This window comes from Trachypithecus francoisi, unplaced genomic scaffold, assembly GCF_009764315.1.
Source record: "Trachypithecus francoisi isolate TF-2019V2 unplaced genomic scaffold, Tfra_2.0 Lachesis_group14, whole genome shotgun sequence".
NCBI classification, from domain to species: Eukaryota; Metazoa; Chordata; class Mammalia; order Primates; family Cercopithecidae; genus Trachypithecus; species Trachypithecus francoisi.
In genome coordinates, this window is record NW_022681459.1 from 13,424,234 (window position 1) to 13,447,220 (window position 22,987).

Genomic DNA, 22,987 nt, shown 5'->3' on the forward strand with positions numbered 1-22,987 from the left:
CTTAACTTACCTATTTCAATAGAATTGAAATGAATGACATATTTGAGTAAGTTCAAAACAAAATCCATTTGCTGTTTTTACTGGTATGTTTAGACCATTAATGTAACTATTGATATGTTTGAATTTAGGTATATCATTTTATGATTTGCTTTCTGTTTGTTCCCTCTGTTTTTCATTCTTTTGACTCCCCTTTTCTGCCTTCTTTTCAGTTATAAGATTATTTATTAGTATCCATTTTAATTTATCTACTATGATTTTGACTATATTACTCTGTAGTTTTTCATCATTCTTTTTAGTGGGTGCTCTAGGGATTACAGGATATATACTTAACTCTTCACCATCACCTGGAATCAATTTTATATCACTTTTGTTGGCATATAGAAACCTTATCATCTTATTGATCCATTAACTTTTCCCCTCCTATGCTAGTCATGTTAATTATTACATCTAAACCATTGAATGTGCTATCATACATATCATATGTTTTCGCATTAAATAGTCGATTGCATTTTAACAAACTCAAGAGGAGAAAAACAGCCTACCATATTTACCAACTAGTACTGCTAGTTGGGCAGGACTTTGATTTTTTACTCTTCTTTTTCCTTTATGATATTCCAAGTTTTCTCCGGTATCATTTGCTTTCCTTCTGAAGTACTTTTACATCAGGTCTGCTGGATTAATATTTTCTTAAGTTTTCTTAATTTAAGAACATCTTTATTTTCTCTCTATTCTTGGATAATATTTTTTACTGGATATAGAGGTTGACAATTCTATTCTTTTGGCACTTAAAAAATATGCCACTTTCCTTGCCTCTGAGGTTTCTGATGAGAAAATGAAGTCATTCAAATCACAGCTCTCCTATAGGTAATGTATGGTTTTTCTCTGGCTGCTTCCAATTTTTTTTTTTCTTTAGCTTTTAACCAATTTGATTATGATGTATCTGGGTGTGAATTTAATTGGGTTTATCCAATTTGGAATTTCCTCAGCTTCTTAGATCTGTAATTTATTTCTTTCACCAAACTTGGGATTTTTTAGCTCCACACTTTTTCTCCTTTCTTCTGGGATTCTGATGGCACAGATGCTATAAACGCTGTCCACATTATGCTTGCTTACTTAGACAGAACTAGAGGGCTTCTCCTGCAGCTCTCTTTGTCCATGTCCTGAAGCCTACTTCTATGTTTTGGTCTGTGTTTAGTCCAGAGTTGGGTAACAGAGGGAAACAACTGGTAAACTTATGGCTAGTTGGGCAGTATTTCAAATTTTGGTCTGGTTCCCCAATCCACCTGCATGCTGTCCATGCTCCACAGGTGAGCTCAGTGGGAGGCAGAGCGTGGAGCTTGTTTTCTTCATTTTACTCAGAACTGGAACCAACTCTCTCAACTAAATATAATGAGACAAAAGCTATTTTACCACGAACACTAAACAAAATATATAACATGTATATTAAGCTGGCGGTGTAAACCCAACAGGCTGAATAAGAAGAAACTCATCTTAGAATTGATAGACCTCAGCTGATCCTCATGATGATCAATGACCTTTTATTTGGCAAGGCACCTGGCATTTATTTGCTTCCACTGAAAATACATTCAATCTGGAGATTGTTCCAAATGTAGTCTGTGCACAGTATCATCGGAGGCAGCTTGTTGCGATTTTTGTTCTTTTAAGTCTTATAAGTCTTGACTTAAATGGAGAGAACTGCTGATTAACACAATTTTTAAAAGAGCTTAATCAGGGAAATTCTCAACTGTTACATACAAAGAACACTCAATCTATACAGCACTATGATCACTCTGCCAAAAGAGCCGGCAGTTAGAACACCATTGTGTGCATTAATTATTGACATATCAATGGAGATGAGCCAATGGAATTCTTTAATGAATCATTTTTTAAAGCAAATCATTACCCACTGACTTTTGATATTATATATGTATTTTTTTCTATAAATCAGGTTTATATATTTTTATTCAGATTTGATTACCTAGTTTCTGAGTGGGTTTCTCACTCTAATTCACAAGCCAGCCTAGGGTAACATGGTAGACTTGTGTATCTAATGTACATTTATCTAAGGTACTGTTCAGGCAGTATTATGCCTTCAGCAACCACTGGGCAGCAGGACACCGTACTTAATTAGCTGCCTTTGCAGTTATCAGACTCCAATCACATTTGATTAAGGGCGCCATTTATTTCACTCAAGGCTGAGAGTGCTCTCCTGGGGAGAGGCAGGTGGTACTCTCCTGTTGATGAAGTCCAGAGAGCCAGAGAGAGAGCCTGTCACCAGAAGTGACACTCTGCAGCTCAGTCACAGACTTTCCAAATGACCTTGCAGAAGCCATTTTTCTCCCCAACACGTTTTATTTATTTTATTTTTTAAATTATTATGATTCTTTTTGATCACTGTGTTGCTCAAACTGGACTCAGACTCCTGGACTCAAACAATCTTCCCACCTCAACCTTCCAAGTAGCTGGGATGACAGGCATGCATTTTCCATGCCCGGCTTAAAACCTAGATGTTTTCAAAGCCCAGTGTTTTCATTAATGACAGGCAAAATTTGTAAAGCCCTTCTAAGTGCTTCTTTGTATAAATATATATGTCAGAGGGGCAAGTTACTATTCCCTCTTTACACATGAACAAACTGAAGCTTGGTGATATTAGGAGATCTAAGTTCAGACAGCATCAGGAACCCAAGCCCGATTTTTCTGAATCCAAACATTTGTGGTCTTTCTCCTACAACTCCCTATCACTAAAACTACTGTTAATCAAGAATAGAATTACAAAGCATTGTTTCCTGTTTAATTCTACTTGGCAAAGGCCACGAGGGTCTATTTACTTAATGTAAGGATGAATATTACTTGAGACTGCAACCTCAAAGTAGAGTTTTCAGCATTTATTTGATAAACTTAAATTCTAATATATTTCTATGTGTAATACTTCAGAGGCTGATCCCACATTATGCCTGATGTTTGTTAAAAAAAAAAGTTGTATCCACACAGTAGAGTTGGCTATTTGCAACCACAGGTAGCTCTTATTTTTTGCAAAATGCAGCATAGAGAGATATAGTTTTGCTTATGTTTTTGACAGTGCGAATTTATAAGGAAATATGTTTAAAGTAATTTGTCATGTTTTTCTCTATTTTTGTCAGATTTGTGCAAAGGCATAAAAATTTTTTTATTACCTGTAGGGTCTTTTTCTTTCTCTCCTTTCTGTAACCATGAATATTGAAATTAAAAATTCTCTTTGTTTCTCAGTCACAGAGTTACTACTGGCTAAATAGCTGAGGCTTTCACCCACAGCACTTTCAGATGGAATCCTATTACACTTTATAAAGTTATCATCACCCTCTGAAATTTTCATTAGTTATGGGTGGTACGTCCTAACATTTTGCAGTGGGGAGACAGCTGGGAGACATTGTGTTCTGGGTTGCAGCTGCCCATCAGAATTCTTCCAATATAATGGAGTAAAAATCACTGGGTGTATGTAGTTCTTCCCTCCTCAATTTTATCAATAAAACATTTTATCGCCAAAAATTATGAAGGTGAGTTGCACAGGAGCCTGTTGTCTTAATAGTCATAGGCTGGCAGATCATATTACTTAATTGATAGAGCACATTCAACCTAGAAACATGACAGGAGGTTAAATTATTATAATCAAATTGGCTTTTCAGTTCTAGTCTCCATCATCTGATTATAATTTATCATAAACAGTGTGATTAGAAAGTGACAATTGATTCTATTATTCCTTTTACTCTGTAATGACACCTAATCTGTATTCCATGAAAAGATATTCTTTGAAACCAATAACACATTCAAATGATGGTTTGATTTTGCTAAGCAAATATTTTTCCAGATGATGCATATTAATTTAGAACCCACGAAATGTCAGGTTTTTCATGTTTAAACGAAGAATTGATCTGTGTTTAAATAATCTATTCTGGATCCTTCTATCTATTAGGCCCTGTGGCTTCGATAGTGAGTTGGCAAACTGGCTTCGTGTCCTCTTAGGTCTGGGGTGTGGAAGGGCAGACAGATAATTAAGGAACATAAATAAACTGATAAATAGTAACAGGAGAGTGTGTTAGTCTGTCTTCACACTGCTAGGAAGAAATACCTGAGACTGGGTAATTTATAAAGAAAAGAGGCTTAATTGACTCATGGTTCCACAGGCTGTACAGGTAGCATGACTGGGGAGACCTTAGAAAACTTTCAATCATGGCAGAAGGTGAAGGGGAATCAGGCACATTCTCACATGGCTGGAGCAGGAAAGAGAGTGAAGGCGGAAGGGCTACACACTTTTAAACAACCAGATCCCGTGAGGACTCACTCACTGCCACAAGAACAGCAAGGGAGAAATCCACGCCTATGATCCATTCACCTCCCACCAGGCCCCTCCTACAACATTGGGGATTACAATTCGACCAAATCCAAACCATATCAAATAGAGAAGGGATAATGCTACAGCAGCGTAAACAGGGACTCAAATCCAGATACAGTGGGTAAGAAAAGGTTCCCTCCAAAATATAGTGTTTAGGTCTTCATAAGGATAGCAATGAATCATTTTCACTCATTGCATCTTGAAACCTTCTTCAGATCTTCAGGAACCAGTGAGGAGTAGCAGAAACAGGCCAAGTATGTCTCATTTTAAATGCCAGCCCTTTACACAGCAGCTATGTGAAATGACTTTACTCTGAGCCTCATCCTCCTCATCTGAACAGACAGGAATAATACGTAGGTCACGGGGACTATTCTGAAGGTTAATTAACTTATATGTTTTAAGCATCGGTGACAGCGCATTAAATAAATGGTAGCTCTCTTTCTTCCAACAATTCCTGCTGCCACCAAACACACTTTCTTTTATAATATCCAACTGTGATTTCTGTCTAATTAAGGCAGCTCCTAAACCTAGATTATATGAACAGATAGGAGGTAATCTGATTTGGACACAATCCAAGTCAATAAAAATGGACGCTCACATAGACCACTTTGTTATGGTAACATTCAATTCAGAATGAACTGAAATATCACAAATCCTACATTTTATATAACATAAAACATAAGCAAATAGAAGAAAATAAAGGCATTCATTGTTCCCACCACCACAAGGAGTGTATTCAGGTTGATTAGAGAAGGACAGGTCAGTTCTGACAGAGGTAAAAAGGGCTAAAATAACATCCGAATGTAAAGAGGGGAGAAATCTCAGTGTTCCCGAATTTCCCTGAGGCGCCGTTGTTGGCTTGCTCTTCTATTTCTTATACCTCTCTTCAGAATATCTCATTCATTCCCACACACCTTTCAACCCCAGTATCTACAGGCTTTTTACTCCCAGACCTATATGTGATGCTTCATGCTCTCCACTGAGCTTCAGAATGGAACATTCCACCATCTGAAGCTCACTGAGTTTGGTTCATACCCTGTAGGCTTTTCCTTGTTTAATGTACTAAAAGCAGAATTCATTCCCCTTTCTGAATCTTCCTGAATATTCCCCATTAGTTCCCAGCACACCATCCAGCCTCTTATCCAAAGCAGAAACTTCAGAATTAATTCAGACATGTTCCTCTCATTTAGCCCCAATCCTTATGCTCACATCCCATCAGTCGTCAAGTCCTAATCTCTTCTGTCCTTTTATCCCGTAGCACAAAACACTGTCAAATAGCACCAACCTTTGCTTTCCAGGTGTACTGGGAAGATAGGTAGTGGCAGTAATGCCTGGGAGTTGGTTACAAGTGCAGAATTTCAGGCTGCATCCAGACCTACCAAATCCGAATCGGCATGTTAAAAAGGTGTCTGGGCGACTCCATTACAACTATGATCAAACTTTTACATTATCTTTTTTTAATTATAAGAATTTTCAGGGCCGGGCGCGGAGGCTCAAGCCTGTAATCCCAGCACTTTGGGAGGCCGAGACGGGCGGATCACGAGGTCAGGAAATCGAGACCCTCCTGGCTAACACGGTGAAACCCCGTCTCTACTAAAAAAATACAAAAAACTAGCCGGGCGTGGTGGCGGGCGCCTGTAGTCCCACCTACTCGGGAGGCTGAGGCAGGAGAATGGTGTAAACCCGGGAGGCGGAGCTTGCAGTGAGCTGAGATCTCGCCACTGCATTCCAGCCCGAGTGACAGCGCGAGACTCCGTCTCAAAAAAAAAAAAAAAAAGAATTTTCAAACATATAAGAATCATAGATAATATAAAACACCCATATGCCACTACCCATGTTAGTAATTATACTTTCTTGAGATATTTAATTTAAAACAGTTTTTAGGGACAGGGTCTTGCTATGTTGTCCAGGCTGGTCTCAAATTCCTGGGCTCAGGCAATCCTCCCACCTCAGCCTCCTGTGTAGCTGTGCTTGCAGATGCACTCCACCATGATTAAGCAATGATATCAGAGTTGAAGGCCACTTCCCAACCCTCCTCCCTAGGGTGACCAATGTGTCTCAGTTTGCCACAGACCATCCAGATTGCTGTACTGAAAGTCTTGAATCCCTGGAAACGTCTCAGTCCTGGGGAAATTCATGGGTACTCTTCTCTCCCTCACACATTTACACATTCACGACATGTGCTTGTTTTCATAAATAATACACAGAATGATTTTATGTGTTTAACTTTATGCAAATAACATCATGTTGCACACGTTGCGCTTCAGTTAGCGCTTCACATAGCATTATTAATTTTGAGATTTACTCTAATGGTATGTTAATATGAATTGAATTATTTTAATTGCTGTATCGTTTGCACGAATATACTCTGTCTACTGTCTTCTGATGCAGGTGCGGGTTGCTTCTAATGTTCTGTTATTTTTTAAATAATACATCAACCAACAGTATAAATAATGTCTCCTTGTGCAGATTTGGAAATTTCCTAGGGAATATATCTTGAGGAGGTGTTACTGCTAAATTCTGAAGTATGTCTATCTTCAGCTTTACTACATGGGGTCTGATTGCTCTCTACATGGAACAGTTCATGTTCTCCCATCCACAACGTGAGAACCCTTTTATCTTTGCCAGCATTGCTTGGCACTATCAGACTTATGGAGTATTGCGAGCCTGATGAGTGTGAAATGGTCTTTCAATGTCTTAAGTTGGTTTTTCCTGCTTTAGTTAGCCAGGTGGAGTATCTTTCACTTGTTTCTGGACCATCCAGTTTTCTGCTCTATGACTTTTTTTGTGCACACACACGTTGCCTGTTACCTTATTGAGGTATTCTGGATACTAACCTTTTGTGAATCATACGAATTGCAAACATCTTCTCCAAGTGAGGGTTTGCCTTACATTTTTATCTAGGAATTCTGTTGCTCTCTGTATTAAAAATTTTAAAAATCAAGATATAATTCACGTCCCATAAAACTCACCATTTTAAAGTGTACAGTTCAGTGTTTTTTAGTGATCTTTTCTTTTGTGTTTTTTAATCTTTTATTTTAGACATCTTTTCTATCCTGATACCATAAATGCCATTCTCCTATTAAAAAAAAGTAATTGTTTGCTTTTTGTTTTTATGTATTTAGTCTGATAAGAGTGGATTTTTGATTGTGGAGTGATGAATTGATCTTATTTAACGTTTATGCATATGGATAGCTAGTTGTTTCAGCAACATTTGTTACATAATCTATCCACCTCCACTAGTTTGTAATGTCATTTCTGTTATCTATCAAGTTTCCATATACACATCAGTCAATTTCTAAGCTCCACATTCTTTTGATTTATCTGTGAACCAATATCAAACAATTTGTTTTTTATAACTTTATAATAAATCTTGATGTCTGTAAGGCATATTTTCTGACCTTGTTCTTTTTCATAACTCTCTTCTCTCTCCACGACCTTTACTGTCCCACATAAATTTTAGGCCCATTCTTTCAAATTCAACAAAAAATGTTCTTGTGGATTTTGGTTGGAATTGCACTGAATTTACAGATAGTTCAGGAAGAACTGCCATATTCAAATATTGACATTACAATACTTGCATCCACAATTTGGTATGTCTCTTAATTTCATTAGATCTCTCTTTATCCCTTGTAATTTTTGCATGGTTATAATACTCACTAAATGCATATATTATTACTGGATTTCTTACTGGATATATTATTGTTTTAAATATTGTATTTTAGATTTATTTATGTACATATCTATTACATTTTCTTATTGATTGTTGATGGTATCTAGGAATAAACCACTTTTGTAGACTGATCTTATATCCTGCAATTTTGATGAATTCCATGTTTTATAGTCTGAGGAATACTGACAATCATCTCATTTGTAAATGAGAGCAATTTACTTTCTTCCTTTCCAATTTTTATTACCTTTTTAAAAATGTGTCTTGCTGATTGCACTGGCCAGGGCTTCCAGTACAATGCTGACTAGAAGTGGTAGAAGGCACTAGTTTGTCATATTTTTGCCTTTCAAGGCAAGAGTTAAAACAACATACCATTGGTTATGGTGCCTGAGATAGGGTGGTGGTTTTTAAAATACATATTTACTAGGTTAAACATTTTTCTTCTATATCCCTAGCTTGCTAAGCGTTTTAACTCTGAGTGAGGATTTTAATTGCTTTTCCTTTTAAAACTGATCTTAGAATTACTCTTCTTTAAGAGACCTTTCCAGCACTCTAAAGTTGGAATCAAAGCTCCTCGTCTCTGATCCCATTGCATTTTGTGCTTCCCGCAGCAAGTTCATCTGCTGATGTGTCTATGCTTCTCGTAGCTTCTAAGCAACTCAAGGGCAGGAACCTCATATTTGATTCATGGCTATGTCCTCCAGCACCTGATGTAGATCACGAAAAACTGTACATAGCTGTAAGATAAGTTGTGGAAAACATGTTCTAGAAACTTTATTTTTCCTTCCTCAAAACGAATTCTGTTTCTGACAATTAGGCTTAATTTACAAAGACAATAATAACAGCATAGAAATTGGACTGAGAGAAGTTTTAGTTATCTACATATGTATATTTTCTTTTAATACAATAACTCATAGAATGCAAATATACATTTGAATATCATTGACTTCCTTCTTACAGCAAACGTAAGTTGTTGCTACATTCTAAATCAAGTTCACATTTATTTTAACATCATATTAGTTACTTATCTTTGTGTCATTATTAAAACAAAAATAAGACTCCTACAAACTTTGATTTGTTCAGTATGTACTTTCTAGAGGTCTTTTCATATCTAGTTACTAAGATTATTTTAACTTAATTAATTTAAATGATTTTTTTTTTACCAATGCCAAAGGCTTTTTTAAATGCATTACGTTTGTCAGTGTTTGAATAGCCTTGCCTGTTTATTCCAGAACACTAAGATACTTAATGATCATAGGACCTCAAATGCCATTTGAAAATATGAAACCTTTATCTTTTAACTCAGTTTTGCTTTCATGCATAGCATGGCTCTCAAATCACAGTTGTGATATTTATTAGCTGTCTTTGCCAAACTGCGGGTAATACATCTTTCACATTTCATTGAGAAGAAAAGAAATTTAATCTCACTAGGATCTCCATTATTAGTTCTCTCTCGGTTTTTTTTTTTTTCCTGTGGGGATTTTATGTTGGCCAGATGGGCTCTGAAGAATCCACAGACGGATCAGTATTTTACAATGGCAAAGTGGAAAAGCAAAATCTATTTTTGAGTTAGGAAATTAAATGCGATATATTGTCATCTAGCTCACTGTGTCCAAACTAGTCAATATTTTGTTCATATTCGATATTGTACAATTATTCTCTTACAAAACAGAATACCTTCATTTTCCTCAACTTTACTTCAGTTCTGTGTTTATCTTGTTCCACTGGATAACAGTAATTAGTCACTCAATTACACCCTCTATTCCCTTGAATTCTACCAACTCTAAAGAGGACTCTATAAACCACATTTTTACGCTGGATCTACTTTCAGGGGAATGGCAATTAAATTTCATTAGCAGCAAAAAGTTAAACATCATTTTCCATATTCATCACAGAATATCTATCTTCCATGAAGCAGAGTTGCTGAATGAAATGTTTGAGAATCAGTCTGGTGGGAAATTGTTTATTTCTCAAATTGGCCCAATTCTCATTTTTGAATATTCTGACACTTCTCTCTTCAGGTAGTTGCCCTCATGGTCAAAAATCTCTTAAATGGAGAAATAATTATAAGATCACATAGTTTGTCATAAATGGTTTCAAATAGTGTAACATCTCAAAGTGTGCATTCCAAATATTTCATGTATGGAATAAATAAAAAGAAGCTTCATTTGGAGCCTTCTCATCTTTGTCTATTGTTTTAATGATGTCTAAGAACGTGTCTGTTCTATATAAAACCAGATACCTGATTTCCAGGAAAGAACTAAATTATTTCGTTTTAGTTTTGCTAGGCATGACCAATAAAAGCACTTTATTAAAGGATATTTTGCCTGACCTAGTTATTCCTACATTATATTCAAGGTTTACCCTTTCCCCTCTAACCACACTGAACAATAGGGACTTTCTCAACTGGATCATTTCCTTTCTTGTATCTTTGACTTTGTATGCAAGAATCTGTCCAAAAGGCATGTCCCTTTCTTCACTATTTATGTAAATATCTACTTTTCCTTCAAAACTCTAATCAGATTCCATGTTGATGATGTGTTTCCTAAACATCTCCTCCTAAACACAGACACACACACACACACACACACACACACACACACTTAGCTTTCCAGTCCTCCAATAATACTTCATAGACTAGCTCTTTGAATTGGAATTATTTGTCTATGCTCTCTTTTCTTATCAGATTTTGAGGTCTTGGAAGTCAGAGTCCATCATTTTTTCAACTTTGGATCCCAGGACCTAGGCCAGCACTGCCATGGTAACAGGCACTCAGTGTGCATTTATAAATAATCGATTCAACTAAACATGCTGAATACTGTAAAAATTATTCTTAAATTCTGAATAATACGGATTCTCCTACACTGAAGTCATTATCTGTGACTGTAATGACCAGAAGTAGATAGGCTATCTTTTAAGTTCAATTTTTAAAGTTTTTTATAAGATAGAAGTAAATTGTAAAATTCCTAACAGAAATAAGAAAGAAAAAGGGCACCTGAATTTATCTGCCAAAATTAACTCTCATTTAGAATAGAAAGAATCTTAAAAAAAAAAAAAAAAATGAGAGGGCGGGGCACAGTGGCTCTTGCCTGTCAGCACTTTGGGAAGCCGAGTTGGGCAGATCTCTTGAGGCCAGGAGTCCAACACCAGCCTGGACAACATGGTAAATACAAAAAGTAGCCAGGTGTGGTGGCGCCTGCCTGTAATCCCAGCTACTTAGGAGGTTGAGACATGAGAATTGCTTGAACTCAGGAGGCAGAGGCTGCAGTGAGCTGAGATTGTGCCACAGCACTCCAGTCTGGGCAACAGAATGAGACTCTGTCTCAAATAAATAAATAAAATAAAAAGGAGAGCAAATTGAGTAAAATAAGACTTTTCAACTAAATTAGCTCCTGTGACTGTTTTATAAACAAATCTTAATGGTTAGTTTGCAAAAGAGCAAGGGCAATTGAAGTTAGCAGAATTAAGGGCTGAAAAGCAACATTGATTATTTCAGTGGGTGACTAGGGGAAGACCTCAGCAAGGACAGTCAAGTGGCCCTAACCCAACCAATTTACAAACACTCTAAAATGCCCACATTATATTTTGCTGTCTTTTTAGCTTATTTTAAGTTGAGCAAACATTTTTATTTTCAAAACAAAAATATAAACCAAATTATAAAAATCTTCATTTAAGTTACCTAACATTTCATTGTGCTACTGCTTTCTTCCTTATTACTTTTCTAATAACCACGAGGGTTTAGCTTTCTGTTATGACTATTAAAATGATTTCACTAAGAATGTGCCTGGATGCTTGAAAAAGAGGAAACATCATTTGTGAATTTCAAAACAGAAATATTTGACAAGTGTATGAAGGAACCCTTGTAAGCATTCTTGGAATTAATTTTTTTCCTACCTCCTGCATCCCCAACCACCAATTAAAAAAAAAAAAAAAAAAAAAAAACACTTTGGGTGGAGTTAAGAACTCTTTTCAAATGTTAAACAATAACTGGAAATCCTGAAAATGTATTCTCTTTTATCAAGTAGGAAAATGCTTTAAAGTCTCCCCCCACCACTGCCACCTTTCTTTTTGCTAAGAATTGTTTCCCATGATATTTACTCACTGGTTTCTATTTTGAACAGAAAGTTCAGTTATAACTGCCTGAAATATAATGCCATCTGTGTTTATTTTCCCTTCTAAAACACGATTCCCCCCCCCCCCAAACATAACAAGTACCTGGTCCTAATAACCTAGATACATATATCAACTCAACTAATTCTTCACTGTAACCAGTGGTGAAATTAAAGATTTAGAATGTGTACCATAAAAATGTGAACTTCATTGCAAATGTAAATCATATGAAGTACGTCTATACATTCAAATATTTAAAAATATTCTGATTCGTAAGTAGTTACGAGTTATATGTATTTACCTGGGTGGAGGTAGCTATGGAATGAGAAAGAGTGCATAACACACTCCATGAATAGTTAGTGAATCAAGAAATAGGCCAGGAGCCAGATGACCAAAGAATCACAGAATCACTTTGACTTCACATTTTCCAAATCTATACTCACACCTCTACCTGGGACAGCAGCATCTGGCACGTGGAGAACGTTTGAGAAAAAAAAAATTAAATGTATTAATAATGTATTTTACTTTAAATACTGTGAAGTAATATGCCACCGTGAACATCATTATGTATTTATATTTGAGCTGATAAGTTACTGTAAAAAATCATCCTGACAGTTTTCTAATGTAAAAAGTGGGCTTAATCCCTTTTCTACCAAACCACCCATGAAGAAAAATTCAAACATTTTATTTGGAGCTTATTTGCATTTCAAAGAAGGCTTAAATTCCACACATGGTTTTTTATTATAGCTTGACATTTCTTTCACATTTATTATAGTGTTCAAGAGTATCCCGAAGTATGATTTTTTTTTTTTTTTTTTGTATTCTCAGAGTCATGATCTCTAATAGCAGCCTCAACACTGATTCTAGAAAGTTTATGTGGTGCCAGGTTTTCTATTCTCGGGAAATGGAGGATGTGTAATAAGCCGTCTCAATGGACACGTCCCTAAAATAGCCGGGCACGTATGACTTAGCGCCTAATGTTTCCCGTTTCCACTTGAGCCTTTGTAGGGCGTAAGTTAAACAGAACATTTCCCAAATCATCATGGTCCTGACTTGAAAAACAAGAACAGAAGACAGAGGCACAACCGCTGCTGCTAACTGAAAGCCATGGGGATTTTGACTCAAGAAATTCTTATGTTCCTAATTCTCAACCTTTTATTTCTCAGTTGTGGGTTCCTCTCTTGAGGAGCTGACAAGTGCAGACTTTTCCTGCCATACAGCCCTGGAGGCAGGTCTGGATTCTGTATTTCCCTTTGTCCAGAAGCAGCTCTAAAATAAATTTCTAATTTGTTATAAGGAAATGCTTCACAGAATCTACATGTGTATATTTCATTTGTGTTTTTGTGCCTTGTTGTTTATCACTTTGCATTACCCATGCCTGGCTTGTCCTAGGCTCTAAATCTGTTTCCTGAAGTTGCTGTGTATGTATTATGTGAGAACTGACATTTCATGTCTCAACTGTTTTTTATTCATAACCTCTCTTTTTCCTGACATCTACTGGATATATTAAATTCATACATGATGACAAAATAAACTGGCTATAATTAAATAACAAATTTTAACTTGCACAGAATAGACAAAACCATATCACTGACGATGTTACAAAATTATCAATAAAATGATGCCTATGTAAAACATTATTATAGTACACAAAGTAAAACAATAAAAGAATAACTCCTTTTAGTTCCTTTATAGTGAAGGCAATTTATTTTGTATATTATTTTGCGTATTTTGTCAAACAACATAGTCCATTACATAGTGATGTGTTAATATCTCCAGTAAAGATTTCAGGTCAATAACCAGTCTTGAAATCTCTTGCCCACAACTATCACTTAGTACTTTTAAAAGACATAACTGGACAACTGGACAAGAGGAAGAGCATCAGTATTGCCAAATTTGACTAATACTCACGAGAGGATATTCCCAATATAAGCATAGTAGGAGCAACAGTAGGGCGTGGTTCCATCACAGCAGTAAGATTTGCAATCTTTGCCACACTGAGCAAGGCAATCATCTACAAAACAAAAACCATTTGTGAGCAGTTATAGTTGTAAAATCACAGTTTCAGGAAAAATTATGCTATTTTACATCTTAATCAGCCAATGACCACTCTTTAGTGGTTTTAAATCTTCTTTTCGTCCTCAGAACTCAAAAACATTTGTAAGGATCTAAATTAGCCTCCCTTCCCCATTAGACTCTAAGCTGTAAAGACAAAGACAATTCTTGAATCTTCTACACCAAGCACCATAATTGCTAGTCAGGGTTAGTTGAATGAGATAATGAAGGAAGGAACAAAAGAACAATTAAACTACTCAGTCATTGGATTTGTCCATAGAGTTTTTATAATAAATTTTAAATGATGAAGTCTTCTTGGCCAGGCAAAATGGCTCATGCGTGTAATCCTAGCACTTTGGGAAGCTGAGGCGGGTGGATCACTTAAGGTCAGGAGTTCGAGACCAGCCTGGCCAACATGATAAAATCCAGTGTCTACTAAAAATACGAAAAGTAGCTGGGTGTAGTGGTACACACCTGTAATCCCAGCTACTCAGGAGGCGGAGTCAGGAGAATTGCTTGAACCTAGGAAATGGAGGTTGCAATGAGCCGAGATAATGCCACTGCACTCCAGCCTGGGCGACACAGTGAAGCTCTGCCCCCCCCACCCCCCAAAAAAAATCTTCTAACTTTAGGGTCTTGTATTCTCAACTGAACTCAATCAGTAGAAAGTTTAGTGGTATGAATAACACCAAAAAGGAATAATTTCAAAATGATGTATACTTTCCATGATACTGCATTGTATGCTTTCCTTTTTGTGCCATTTTTTACCTGTATAATTACAGTTTGCATACATGTGGTAACACAATGAGTCTGCATCCTGTAAATTCATTTGGATTAAAAGATGATTGGTTATAGGAAGAAATCTCCATAGACAATATTTTGTAAACAATTAAGAGTTTACTTAATACCAGATTGAGGAATCAGTAAGATATAAAACAGTACTATGTGAAGGGGGAAAAGTTATTTTCTGAATAAAGGATCAGAAATTACTATTTTTTTCCATATATTTTGCAGCAAGAAAAATTATACTAAAAATGTTGGATAAAAATTACTCTAGCTTTTAAGTATTCTTTATTCCACCTAAATGATTTATGTTTAACAAGCTAAGGTTGTCACCGAGTTAGTCATGTAAGTTATGATGGATATATAAGTTTCAGATACATGATTAGGAAAGCATTAAGTACAGTCTGATAATTTAGGTTGCACATTTAAGAGTCACAAAATAATCCATTTCCAACTCAATTCCTGAAGGTAATATTAATTATCATATAAATTATATGAAACTTTGCTTCCCTATCAAAGCCATAACATTAAAAGTACAAAATATTATATTTATGTCTACATGTCCATGTAATTGATTTATCCAGAAAGGAAATTTTACGTTGCTTTTAAATCACTTCCCTGCTAAGATGATACTTTACAAAGAGATGATGTGATTAGAAGGTAGCAAAGTTCAGTCACCATTAACAATTATGCATGGCTTTTGTGCAACAAATGGAAAAATTCATGTTTCCTTCCCCTCAGTTTTATTTTTACATTATAGGTAGTCAAACATGACCCTAGAGGCTTACCTCTGGATTGTGGTAAGAAGGAATGAAAACGAAAAATAATTACCTTTGTGAGATTCAGTAAGTACTTAAGTCCACTTCTAAAATTTGAAAACAGAAACACGATCTAATGATTTAGATACAAGGGAGAAGCCAATATATTGACAATAAATGCTTTTTGCAGAGTACAATACACTTTTAAAGGCTATTTATTTTACAGTTTTCTTGGTGAATTTCCATAGCTCTCATTTTTAGTGCTGTTTAATTTATTACTGGTCAGTTATCTGAAGGGCTTAGTGGGGATGTTTTGCTTCATGTTCTTAAAAGCCATTCAATGTACACCTACAGCCATCTGATCTTTGACAAAGTCAGCAAAAATAAGCAATGGGGAAAGAACTCCCTATTCAGTAAATGGTGCTGGATAACCAGTTAGCCATACACAGAAGAATGAAAATGGACCCCTATCTTTTACCACATACAAAAATTAACTGAAAATTGATTAAAGATTTAAATGAAAGACCTCAAACTATAAGACTCCTAGAAGAAAAGCTAGGAAACACCATTCCTGACATCAGCCTTGGGAAGGAATTTATAACTAAGTCCTCAATAGCAATTGCAACAAAAGCAATCGACAAGCGGGATTTAATTAAACGAAAGAACTTCTGCACAGCAAAATAAACTATCAACAGAGTCAACAGACAAGCTACAGAATGGGAGAAAATAGGTGTAAGCTATGCATCTGACAAAAGCCTAATATCCAGAATCTATAAGGAACTTAAATAATTGAACAAGCAAAAACTAAATAATCCCATTAAAAAATGGGCAAAGGACATGAACCAGACACTTCTCAAAAGAAGACATACAAGTAGCCAACAAACACAACAAAAAAATGTTCAACAAGTCACCAATCATCAGAGAAATGCAAATCAAAATAGAGGGCTATTATTGAAAAGTCAAAAAAAAAAAAAACAGATGCTGGTAAGCCCGTGGAGAAAAGGGAACACTTATACACTGTTACTGGAAATGTTAATTAGTTCAACCACTATGAAAAGCAGTTTGGAGATTCCTCAAAGAACTTAATCAAAACTACCGTTTGACTCAGTAATCTCATTGCTGGGGTATGTATCCAAAGGGAAATAAATCATTCTATCAAAAAGACAAATGCATTTGTACATTCATCACAGCACTATTTGAAATAGTGAGGACACTCATTCATCCTGTGTTCATTAATAATGGACTCAGTAAAGAAAATGTGGTACATATACACCATGGAATACTATGCAGCCAGAAAAAAAAAAAGAATAAAATCATGTCCTTTGCAGCAACATGGATGAAGCTAGAGGCCATCATCCTATGCAAATTAATTCAGGAACAGAAAACCAAATACCGCATGTTCTCACTTACAAGTGAGAGCTGAACCCTGGGTACTCACGGACATAAAGATAGTAACAATAGATACTGGGGACTTCTAGAACGGGAAGTAAAGGGAGTGGGGAGGGGCTGAAAAACGAACTATTGGGTGCTATATTCAATACCTGGGTGACAGGATCAATTGTACCTCAAACCTCAGCATCACAAAATATACTCATGTAACAAATCTGCACATGTACTCCCTGAGTCTAAAATTAAAGACGTTGAAATTATTTAAAAAATAAATAAATAAAAGCCACTCTGATTGTGAAAGAGCTGATGTCCCCACTTTTCTGTCAGAGTAGGACAACCAATGTGTAAGTAACCTCATGGGTGCCTTTTGAACCGTGTCCAGGACAGTGACATCTTATTAAACTCTCCATCAATATGAAAGATTCAATTGCTACCATTGTATTCCGGTGACTACTCTTATAAAGACATGGTGTTATCAAAATATTTTGAGCCAACGTTACAGGAAACCAAGCCCAAAATCTTGTAGCCAAGCAGCTGGATTATACCTGAGCAAACATCTGGATCATGTTACACATTGGTCATTGTTTTTATGGCATTTTCCAGTGCTCCTGTCTACTTCCCAGAATTAAACTACCCAAAAGGGGAGATTTAACAGAATGGCAAATACATTTACAATCACAACCTCTCCAAAATGACATTTCAACCACACCTCAAAGCCTTTTTTGTGTTAGTTGCTTTATCTGGGATATTTGAGAATAATTTGGCAAAGATCAGTGTTGGCACCATACAGGAGATTTTTCTCACTGGAGAAAGAACAGACCATTCCAATTTGTCTTCAGAAGATAAATAATATTACGTCTAATGTCCAAGTTAGTATCCCTGAAAATCAGCCAATTTAAATGTTCTTCAATGACTTTTTGCTGAAAGGTGTGGTCTGGAAGAAGGTTCCCCAACTCACCCCTGCCTCCCAACTCACCCCTGCCTCCCACCTTAAGGAAAGTGCAGAACAGGAAAGGCAGTATCTGGCTTGAAGCGCTTGCTTAGAAATGGCCCTTGCAAACTATAGCTAAGATAAGAGAGGAAGGAAAGGGAGGGGACAGAAGTTACTGGCTGAGGCCCGGAAGGTAAAACCTTGACCAAATCCTGTCTTTGTAGCCTGCAGTGGGAGGCAGACAATAATATCGACACTTCACTGGGTCTCCTTCCAAAAGTAACTTTATAGTACAACATGATGCTTCAGGTATAGAAACCTTGTTCTTATTTGTTTAGCCAAATAAAATGTGAATCTAATGCATTTGCTTTGGGGAAAATAATTTAGATTATGAGCAGTGCATCTACGTAGATTTTTGTCCCATAAAGCTGGCAATTCATTTAATAGTATGAACTCGTTTGATTTCTGTGGTGTTCCAGCATCTAACCTCTGCCCTTACTTCCAGCCATACCTCTTGGTTGCAACCAAACTAAAATACCCTTTGTTGTATGTACAGATCTTGATTTTTGCCTTTGATCACACGATATCCTGCTATATCTGACTCCATCTCGTTTGGTTCAGGGCGTCTCCATTTTTCAAAGGTCTAGTTCCTTCAAGTCTTCCTCAATTCAGTTTTCCTGAGCAAATATTGATTGATCTTTTTGCTGAACAAAATAGACATTGTCCTCATGAAGCTTACTCTTTTAAGCCAGCAATAAGGTTTCTTCTTTGAACATCTATAGCACATGATTTTACCTCTCCTATGACACAAACTTTTATACCTTAAAGTAATTTATGATCATACCATATTTCCCAGAGAAGACTGATAAGAACATGACCTCTTACGGCTCAACATATCTCACTCAGTAAGTAATAGTTGAATGAATATGAAAAGCATAAAAAAGCCTCTAAATAAGAAGTCCAGAAATTGACACCAAAGAGGTTATTAGCTAAACACTTCTTAGCAAAGATAATAAGTCAACTTAGCACTGGCTTACAACTACTTTGTAGCTTACAAGAAAGGGATTCCAAAGAAGAGAAATGAATGGACTGATAACTTTCTAAACTAACCACCCTTGTTGCTGGCCAGCTTCACTGATTTCCTGAGCCTTGAGGAGCTGGGCATCTGCACTGGGGAAAAAGGAGGAGGGGGCAGCTGTGTAAAGCAGAAGCTTTCAGTTTACCAGAAGGAATATAATAAACAAACTAACAAACAAAATTGTGGTTCAAAGGAGTGGTTGAGTAAGTGTGAGTGAAAATATTAAACACTGTCGAGCAGAGGCGGTGAAAAGCATAATTGCTTCGAAAGAACTAATAAAGAGATTTTTTCAATAGAAAACGAGTATTAATGCAATTGACTCTGTTAATCCCTCAAATTCTGAAAACCTTATATAAGTTTAATACAAGAAATAAATGTTGTAAACAGATTAAATGTAAATTCTCTTCATTTAATAGGAAGAACTTATCCTACTTTTATGAATTTCCATATTAGGAAGTCAGTGTTTTTCCTGCCATAAAACATCTTTAAAAGGATAACTCCTAGACAGCCACTAATTTGCATTTTAATAAACAGACTGAAAATGTCTACAGAAGTTATAGTGACTCTTCTCTAGCAAGGTTGAATGAGAAATTCAATTCTTTTAATGCTCAGGTCCAACGTTGAAGAAAATCATTTCAGTTGCAATATATTTGTGAGTATTAAAGGTAAATTTCAGTGCTATGTGTACATTTAGTATTGGAGGCTCATGGATGAGCCTGCGATTTTTGTCACAGGACGTTAGAGACACAAAAACATTGTACCAAGAAATTTGCTTTTAGCTTGCATTGTTTTGTGAGTATGAACTAATGCAAAGACCACATGTTGAAGACACTATACCTGAATAACCAATGAAAGGCCATTTGGGGCTCCATATTAATCACAAAACAAGAAAACCCACTTTGCTTCATTAATTATTAGCAGTTCTTACTGCAAATAATTAGAAGGGAAATGAGATGTCCTTCTCTTATAAACAAGTGTTTATCCAAATCAACTAACACAGATTAGACCCTGGGTGAATTCAAGCTTCTCAAAAACCTGTGTTTGACTTCAATCCTATAGCTCAGTCTACCACACTTGTAAATCTCCCAAAGAACAAAAACAAGCTCTAAGTTTTTTTTATTCGTAAGAGGGAAAACCAGGAATATTCAGAAAGCAGAATATAGAGTAGTCCACTGCCTACTCTATCCAGATAAGTTTATTTGGATGTAGTTTATCCAGAGTCAAATCGCCTAAACACAAGTTTATTTGGATGTAGTTTACTCTATCCAGAGTCAAATCGCCTAAACGCGAGACTGCTATTTCCAAGGTGGAAAGGGAAAGAAAAGAAATACAAAAAGTAAAAGGAACAAAACAAAACCGCGTGAGGGTGGAAGCGCGCGGGTTTCTGCAGTCGCCTGGCAGAAAAGTCAGAGGCGTCTGCAAAGGTCCTTCTGCAAAGGTCCCGGTCCGTCCAGCTCAACCCAAGTTGGCCCGGACCGTGACCCAAGTCCGGCCCCGAGCCTCTGACCCTCTCCGCCGCCCTCTGTCACTGACCTGCGTAGACAAAGAGCAGGACCAACTTCGGAAGCAAGACCCCTGGACGCACGGGCAGCCTCGGAGCGTCCATCCAAGCCGGTGGCCTGAGGTTGCGCGCCAGAGAGAGGCTTGGAGCGAAGGGAGAGCCCGGAACTGGAGGGAATGGGTAGGATGGAGGACGATCAGATGGAGAGAGCAGCGCTCCTGAGAGCCGGGTGGAGCGGAGACCCGGCCATTGCCGAGGCAGCCTGCCAAGGGAGCCCGGGCCGGACGCGTCCCGGGCCAGCGAGTGCGGGACTCCGCGGAGCTGGGGCGCGCGTGGCCCGAGACGGGCTGCGCTGGGGGCCCAGGTCTCTTTGTCTCGCCCCACTGCGCTCAGGCACGGGGAAGGCGGCCACTCCGGCGTCCTTGGCCACCCAGGCTCACATTTCATCTCCGCGGGTGGCAACGACTCCGGGCAGGGGGCGGGGGTGGCCCCGACTCCTCCCCAAGCTCGGGTTCTTCCTTCTAAAGAGTGACTAGAGGACCAAGAAACTTTTTCTAACCCCTTGCTTTGACGATTGCTATGGAGTTCAACCTGCTCCTTTTTAGCCCTGCCCTCCACTATAATTTTTCCTTTCTAAGCAATGGATGAACAACTTTGTTTTTTATCTTTAAACAAAGGGAAGGAATTTTCAGGATTGAAGGTATTGGACAAAGAGTGACAGCAACGAAAACTCAGGATTGGGAAGTACAGAAAGTGTATGGCATCTCTGCTGAAAGCTGATAAAATGTTTATTATTTTTTGCTGTAAATTTCAGGAAAAAAAAACAAACAGTGCACACTGTCGTTATGATTTTGACAATGTTTTGGAGTTACTGACCTATGCAATTAAACAAGAGAAAGAAAAAGATTTATAAAAAATGAAAGCTAAATTGTCATTAGCAAATGAAATATGTGTATACATGGAAAATCAAAGTTAATCAACTGTGAAGCTCTTGTTTAGAAAACGAATAGTTTTCTTTCCTGCAAACAAAAATCAGTTAGAAAGTTCTCAATGTCATGCATGAAGAAAAAAACAAAGATGTGAATAAGTAAAGAGATACTTTTTTTCACTAAGAAATTTTAGTGGCATAAAGACAAGATTCCCCAAATTATTCTATACATTTAGAAATAAAATTGATCTCAATTTAAAAAATAACATGATTTTTTTCAAACCAATCTGATTCTAAAGTTTATGTGGAAAATAAATATGTAAGATTATCTATTTAAAACAAGAGTAATGGATGGGAATAATGAATGGGATATTACATATACTATCACCATAATTAAAACAGTTTAGATTAACATTGGAATAGATAGGCTCAATGAAAGAGAAAAGGCAACCCAAAAGTAGACCTGAGTGTGTACAGCAATTTAATTTATGGTTTAAAGAAGTATCAATATAAAGTAGTAGGGGAAATGATGAGTTACTCAGTGAAAAGTGTTGAGACCATGAATAGTCATCTGTGGAGCCTTATCTTTTTTTTTTTTTTTTGAGACGGAGTCTCGCTCTGTCGCCCAGGCTGGAGTGCAGTGACTGGATCCCAGCTCACTGCAAGCTCCGCCTCCCGGGTTTACGCCATTCTCCTGCCTCAGCCTCCTGAGTAGCTGGGACTACAGGCGCCCGCCACCACGCCCGGCTAATTTTTTGTATGGTTTTTAGTAGAGACGGGGTTTCACCATGTTAACCAGGATGGTCTCGATCTTCTGACCTTGTGATCCGCCCGTCTCGGCCTCCCAAAGTGCTGGGATTACAGACTTGAGCCACCGCGCCCGGCCTGGAGCCTTATCTTTTTACATCAAAATCAGTTCTATATGAATTACATATTTAAGATAGAACTATGAAAATGTTAGATTAAAGAATAAGAGGATAACATTCAAATATTTGTGGAATAGAGAAGCCTTGTCTAAACATTATAAAAAACTCAGAAACTGTAAAATATTGACCAACTTGACTAAATAAGAATTAAAATTTCCAGTTGGCAAACATTTAACTGGCAAAAACATTTGCAATGCAAAAGTGCAAAGTCCTAATCTCATTATTATACTGAGCGTAAAAAATTCAATAGGAAAAACAACCAAGAGGTAACTGAGGAAGGATATTAATAGACACTTCATACAAAACAAATAAATATAAATATAGAAATCAAATTGACAGTGAGACATCACTTTTCATGTATCAAACCAACCAAACTCAAAACCAAATGAACTCTTAAGGGAAACAATGTGTTTACATGTACGAAAATTCAAATACCCATGTACTTAATTTAGTCAGTTCTCTTCCGGGAATTATTTCCTATAAATGCAC

At 37.0% G+C, this 22,987-nt stretch overlaps 1 protein-coding gene across 2 annotated transcripts in view; it reads right to left on the reverse strand.

Annotated features, from left to right (window-relative positions):
* CYYR1 (cysteine and tyrosine rich 1) overlaps positions 1-21,225 on the reverse strand; it is a 108,055-nt gene extending 86,830 nt beyond the window's left edge. For both annotated transcript variants that reach the window (XM_033232231.1, XM_033232230.1), the window contains exons 1-2: positions 20,677-21,225; positions 14,061-14,163 (exon numbers count right to left, since the gene is read on the reverse strand). In XM_033232231.1, coding sequence (XP_033088122.1) covers positions 14,061-14,163; positions 20,677-21,091 — 518 coding nt within the window. In that variant the 5' untranslated portion in view covers positions 21,092-21,225. The remainder of the gene's footprint in view (positions 1-14,060; positions 14,164-20,676) is intronic.
* Between the last annotated feature and the right edge of the window lie 1,762 nt (positions 21,226-22,987).